General features: G+C 42.5%; 1 protein-coding gene across 1 annotated transcript in view; it reads right to left on the bottom strand.

Moving 5' to 3' along the window:
• Nucleotides 1-452: 452 nt before the first annotated feature.
• Nucleotides 453-6,750, bottom strand: part of cep128 (centrosomal protein 128) — a 76,173-nt gene continuing 69,875 nt past the window's right edge. Inside the window, exons 24-27 of the mRNA XM_083790734.1 lie at nucleotides 5,412-5,489; nucleotides 3,286-3,399; nucleotides 1,461-1,569; nucleotides 453-615 (exon numbers count right to left, since the gene is read on the bottom strand). Coding sequence (XP_083646860.1) covers nucleotides 527-615; nucleotides 1,461-1,569; nucleotides 3,286-3,399; nucleotides 5,412-5,489 — 390 coding nt within the window. The 3' untranslated portion in view covers nucleotides 453-526. The remainder of the gene's footprint in view (nucleotides 616-1,460; nucleotides 1,570-3,285; nucleotides 3,400-5,411; nucleotides 5,490-6,750) is intronic.

The following is a 6,750-nucleotide window of genomic DNA, read 5'->3' as shown; positions in this document are numbered from 1 at the left end:
AGTAACGTTTAAGGTCAAACCCAATTTGTTAATAAATACATTCATTTATTTGTAATAAATAGTATAATAACTAAAATGTATTGGACAGCCAACTAGTGCTACACGATTCTTCACGATCCTTCACGATTCTTCACAAAATGAGATTGCATATAAGTGTAAATCTCGATCTTTTTTCGATTCATTGTGCAGCACTACTTCAAAGTGTCGCTGGAAGTTAGGCTTGATTTAAATGTATTTGTGCGCGGGGGTGTCGCACACCGAAAACAGCCGATGTACATTACAAGCCCCCAACGCGTAACAGCATAAGCGTAAAGCAGGCTTTATTAGTGCTCGTTGGACACCTGTAGGCCAAGCCCTTTGCGCTGTAGCACCTTCAATGCTTGCCTTGTTGAGGTAGTGGAGAAGGGTTGTAGCGGGTGCAAGGCCTGCTGGGAAATGCAGGTTGTCGTTTTGCCTTTTGGACAAATAAGCACAGGTATAGTTCAGTCTAGCTGAGAGCACCATAAGGCTTACACTGCAAATGGCTTCACTTGAGGCTGAGGCGGTCCGAGGGAGTCATGGCCCCGTTCACAGTGGATATGTCCACGTCGGAGCTGGACGGACACTTCTGCGGAGCTGAGAGAGAGAGAGAGAGAGAGAGAGAGCATATTGAACATATTGAACCCGACATAATGGCAAGAAACAAAATAGAACGGAAAGGCAGAGAATAACAAAATGTTAAAACAAAACAGGAGAGACAGAGACAGACAGACGAAAGAAAGAAATAGAAAGGTTGTACAACATGTTTGATTCACTGTCACAGATACAGTACACACCCCATAGAAAGAACTCGGTTGCTTGGAACAAGTTAACCACTTAAACCCCATTTAAAAAAAGGATATAAAAATAAATAGCTGATCTACAAGCTCACAACTTTCCCTAAAATAAGGATGCCAAGTTGAAAGATGTTGCTAGCCTGCAACCCCCTGCAGCGAACCAAGTATAATGTACACATGGACAATATGCAAAATGTGCAATATCTAATAATACCACAATTACACCAAGCAAAATTATTGCTATATTATTGCTATATGTCTTTTTTTTTATTTTTTCATCTAATTTACTTTTTATTTTCTGTATCTTGCCGCTGTGACTGTTGCTTCTTTTTATGCTTTGAAAAACGCTATATTCATTCACTATATTTAATACTTTAGTTTTATCTGGCTGAATAGAATTTATTATCTGCGAGTCTGAGAGCAAATGCACGTTGGCAAACTCCCTTTATGTGAAAACTTATATTCTGGCACAGCGCAGCGCAGCTATTTGTGCTCACAAGGTGTCACAGTGCGACACCTTGTAAGTTCAGCGATTCTTTGCAAGGTTTTTTCTTTTGCCTAGAACGATGAGCCCCGAAAATAGAGATATGGCAGGTTGATAACGGTTACCAAACATGCCTCCACACAGCTGCGGTGTATACTCACACAGTGCATGTGATCTGTGCGAGGTGCTGAGGAAGGCGGCGGGCCCTTTGAGGGAGGAGCTGAGGGCAGCCAGTCTCAGGCTTCTGGACGTGGCGTCCAGCTTCTCATCCTGGAGGGAGCAGGAGAACAAACACTCAACTGTACTTCACCTAAAACTCACCCACACAGACCGAATAATGGCACCGCGTTTGGGGCAGAAATGCTCTTATCTCCATATTCTTTGTGTTTTTCCGTCCCCGTAAATTGACGCGGTGCTTGTTCATACTACAGCAGTGGATTTCAACCATTTTCATATCAAGGTCCATTATTTATTTGGCATTATTTGAGCCACAGACCACCATTTGAGATTTAGGGCCCTATTTTGCGTGTCTTAACTCATCCGCCACCAGGGGGCAGTAGCGTTGAGTCGCGTTCTATTTTGCTCTTGAGAGTACTAAAAATGAAACAAAATATTTGGTTTAAAGGTATATTCAGTGATTTCACTCAAAAAACCGTAGGTTTCGTTTTTGGCTGTGGGATCCAGCCTTTCGTCCAATCAGGATAGAGAGTCAAAAACGAAACCTAAGGTTTTTTGACCCCCAGGGGTTAACTGGAGACAGGGAGGAACTCCTTATATGGCCAGCACACTCTATAGTAGGGAGGATTATCACAACAAAAAAATAAGTGATATTTGAATTAAGTGAAATCACTGAATATACCTTTAATTTACACTCTGAAGATTTAAAGATCTAATAAGGGTTCATTTTTGTTACCAACTCTCCATCATTTAGCAGTTAGGGTCGAACCACTGGTTGAAAACCACAGTGCTAAAGTGTCACACAAAAGCTTTGCGCCGCGTTTTGCACTTGCAGATCTGCTACTTTTGAATTTGAATCCCAAAAAGTAACAGTTTTGGACATAAGAGGTTTCCGTTTCTTCAGTTCAGAGGTAGTGCAGGAAATCCCCTGTTCATACCTCTGATACGAGTTGTTGAGCCAACTCTGAGACGAGTGCAAACCGTTAGTGTTCAGGACCGTCTTTGCTGGCCGGGTATATGGACATTAGTGTTGCAGAAAATAAATGAAAAAAAGAAACAAGCATTGCTGAAAGTGATCAAGACGAGAGGCCTCATAAAGACATTCCGTCCATCCGTTTTCCTTAAACAAACGCTGTGTGGGTGGGAGCCATTACGCTAATGCCATCACTGCTTATCGCTCGCCACGGGAGCCATTTGGCAAAACCAACAACAGAGCAATCTGGTAGATTATGACCATCTGAAATGAAAACTAAAGTATATGTGCTGCTGCTGTTCAGCGGGGGTGATCTTAGACAGCTGACGGCAATCTGCCGTCAACAGTGATGTCTCCATGGGCCCATTGGCGAAGGCTTGAGAAGGGGCACGAGATGAATGTGGCGATTAAAACGACACGGCGGAGACTCGGGGTCTCCGTGTTTGTGCCAGTGTGTCAGCCAGGTTTGACACAGTGCGTCTACCCCTGGGTTAGCTCATGCATTACCGGCTCCATGCATTAAACGTATTCATATATTCATACAAGTTGCAAATGGCTGCGCCGTCGCACGCACATCAGTGTGGGCAGGCCAGCCGCCAGACTCGAAACATAAGCCACTCTCTCAAGAATGAGGCTATCTATAACCAAAAGCTGCTGTTTGAACAAAGCACTGCAATTAGGAGGCTGAAATAGAAAAGGTGTGGGGCTGTTTGTTCAGGGCGACTGGCTCTTCTTATGCAGTGTAAAAGATACATTTTCTCAGAGGGGAGAGTATTTTGCTACTGTGTGTGCGTGTGTGTGCATGTGCGTGCGTGATGTCATTAAATGTGGCATACTCTGTACTCTTGCATCTTGCGTTTGGACTCGTCCAGCTGATGCTGCAGGTCGCAGACGATGTCTTTGTATTTGGTGTAGCGCTGCTGCACCAGCTCCCTCTGTCTCTGGGACTCCTGAGGAGAGAGACCACAACATAGACGTGACTCCCGGGGTTTGAAATACACAATCGTCCCTCATCCGGAAATGTGTAATTCCCCCGAAAAAGGTATTTCGTTTACTAAACGAGCTGGGAAGATGGGAAGACAAAGGCAGCAAGACTCCAGTAGTTTTCAACCCGTTTCATAACAAGGTCCATTGTTTATTCTGCATTTGAGCCACGGACGAGAGTTAACCGTTTCAGACCCAAAAATCCTGGTGTGGTTGAAACCGACCGTCATTGAAATAACACGCCTTTCGATATTCTCCAAACGCCCCGATTTTACGACAACCAGAATCCGACAAAACAAACATGTTGAAATCCAATAAGAAGAGAGGTTCCCCTATCATCTCGCTTGCCTGTCATGTCCGCGCACGCACGCACCTATGCAAGTGTGCATTTTGGCACACTGGAAAGAAACACCGGCAGGCTACAATTGCAACCTTTGTCAACTTTGTCAAGTAGGAGTAGGCTACATGAATTACACACACATCACAGTTACATCGCCATGAATGGAATACATTTGTAGGCTACAGACTATCATATATTAATTTTACCCATTAGTGCACGTTATAGAAGTCATAGGGTAGGTGATCCCCGACTGCTGTGAGTGAGTTAATGAGAGATAGCCTGGCAAGGCAGTCATAATCAACGTTTATGGAGTGATTGATGAATGAATGCATCATTTTTTACACCCATTTCTGGGCGTACACTGTGTTGATAAATGAGGGCCGTACACTGTCAGAGCTACAGACCCGTTAAGGGTCCTTTTGGAACCCCGTCAAGGTACAAAGGTTCATGTTTCATTCTAATTATTATGTTCTTTGATAAAAATTACAAAACACAAACAGAATTTTAAGTAATGGAATTCCATGACGAGCAGTGCTGTTATCAAAGAACAATGCACGATTTAATCACGGTTTCCAAATAGAAACGTATTAGTGTGGAGGACGTGACCTGAATCAAAATGTCGAGAACTGCGGATTAGCTATGATTTGAATAAAACAAACAGAGCAGATCTGCAAAAGGAAAGATAACACAATTAGCTCTATAATCAGAAGACAGTACAAGTACATAATCAAATATATCAGAATAAAATGTCTGTGAGAAGAAGAACTATCACAGCTTAGTGACAGTGATGCATTCAGTGGCTATTAAATTCAAACCTTTTCACTTGGATTAGAATTAATGTAGTGTTTCCTGACTCTTCTCATTGTCAATCTTAACATTAAAGATATACTTACTTTAACGATTTTAGATTTATGATATTCAAATCCTTTCACAGTAAAAAAAAAAATGTTCCTGCAGCACATTTCCAGTGAGATTACTGTACAATATATGCACAAAAATAATCTATGCACCCAAGGTAGTAACCCATTTAGACCCGAGGACGATTCTACAAATGTCAAGGACCCCCAAAAATATATGTATTTGGCCGCCGACACCCATCTGAAAAAATGTTGTTCCAGAAGCAAAGATTTGAGTTAAAAAAGTTTGCTCTGAAAGAATATATTCAAACATTTGGGTCACATTTTCACGATTTTTCTAAAATAGCAGACCTACAAGCTCGTAGCGCGGCACTCGGTGCCGCGCTATGAGCTTGTAGATCTGCTATTTTTCAACAGCTAAAGTACAACATAATGCTTAAAACACCAAAAGGGGTTCCCACCTAAAATGGGTTAAACCTGATTTACACATTACATGGTGTTGTGAGCTTAAATAGTTTTCGTGTGCAACCGTGCGAAGCCGCATACTGTATAAATCAGCCATTAAAGTGAACTCATGGTAATGTGTTCACTTTGGACGGAAGCATTCCGCCAAATGTCACAGGGAGATTATGCAGCATACGTACTGTACTACTTTTGTAATTTGTTTACTGACATTCTCAAAGAAGGAGATACCGTACAGTAGCTTGCTGGGTCTCACGCGGGCACAACGGTGGCTGTAAAACATCAAAAGGTTGAGTCTATGAGGAGGAAGCTTACTTACCTCCAGGTCCTTAAAATCCTCCATCAGACACAGTTTCTCTGGAACCGACTCCAGGTGGTCCAGGGCTAATCTGGTGCTCTGGGACACACACATGCACGCACGCACGCACACACATACACACATGTGCACGCACGCACGCACACACACACACACACACACACACACACACACACGCACACGAAGACATACACACGCATGCAGACCACCATAAGGTTTTGTTATAGGGGCTTAAGTTTCTACACCAGTGATTCTCAAACTTTTTCATGGACCCCTGAATTGACATGTACTTCCCCATCAGAAAAAACATATATACATACGGTATGCAAAGATATTAGTTTAAAATGTATATATGTATAAAATAATATATAATTTGAAGGATTTGCACAAATGAATAGCCAAACAAACATAAAATTATTGTGACGCTATATAGTAACTAATTTTGCTGGGGACCCAATTCAATTAAATCTAAAGGAGCTTTTTTTGGCATGAGAAAACGTACGTTCACATTGCCAAAGCAAGTGTCAAAACATACTGTAATAAAAACAATTTAAGAAGAAAAATAGGTAAATGATGTACAGTTGCAGGGGGTACGGTACAGCATTGTGTTAAACAGAGCTATATCAAATTAACCCCAGGTACCCTCCCAAGGAACCCTGCTTTGGGAACACGTCCTATACCTCTCCAGTCCAGTCTGACTCTCTTTTCCCTTTCACACTATTTCAACATAAAAAACAGACAAATGGAGGCATTAGGCCAGCTGATCGCTCTGATGATCGATGTCTGACATGCATGAATAAAACCCTGATGGATGAAGCCTGGTATAGGACAGGAAGAGGAGGGTAAGCAGAAACCATTTGAATTAACGGCGGTCCTGACCCTCTCTCCACCACAACAAGCTAATTAAGACAAGACAAGGCTGAGTGTGTGCCACGTAAACGTGATGGACTGACAAAAGATATGCCGGACAGCTTCCTTTTTTTTGGTGTGTGAATGACTGTAAACAGTGCTCAGGGTCAATATGCGCTTTCAATAGTCTTAATTAACGGCGCACTGTCTCTTCTCTTAATGGCATGACATCTAATAGCTAATTAAGAAACGCCAGGCCAACGCAACGGGCCTTTACAATTTGAGGTGCGGTAGGAAGTCAATATCGGACCGACGGTAAACATGGGATAGTGCCCGGTCAGCGGTGGCCTTTTTTAGTTCAGGGAGATATATGATGATTAAACGCTCCCCTGAGCCTTGACTAACCCGTTTAGACCTAACGCATCTACGGATGCCCTCTAAAATCAGTAGTTCTCAGAATGGCAAATTTGTAAATGGTGCATTTATATAGCGC

Source organism: Protomyctophum parallelum, assembly GCF_964188405.1.
Source record: "Protomyctophum parallelum genome assembly, chromosome: 19".
Taxonomy (NCBI): Eukaryota; Metazoa; Chordata; class Actinopteri; order Myctophiformes; family Myctophidae; genus Protomyctophum; species Protomyctophum parallelum.
This window is presented reverse-complemented; position numbering and strand designations above follow the sequence as displayed.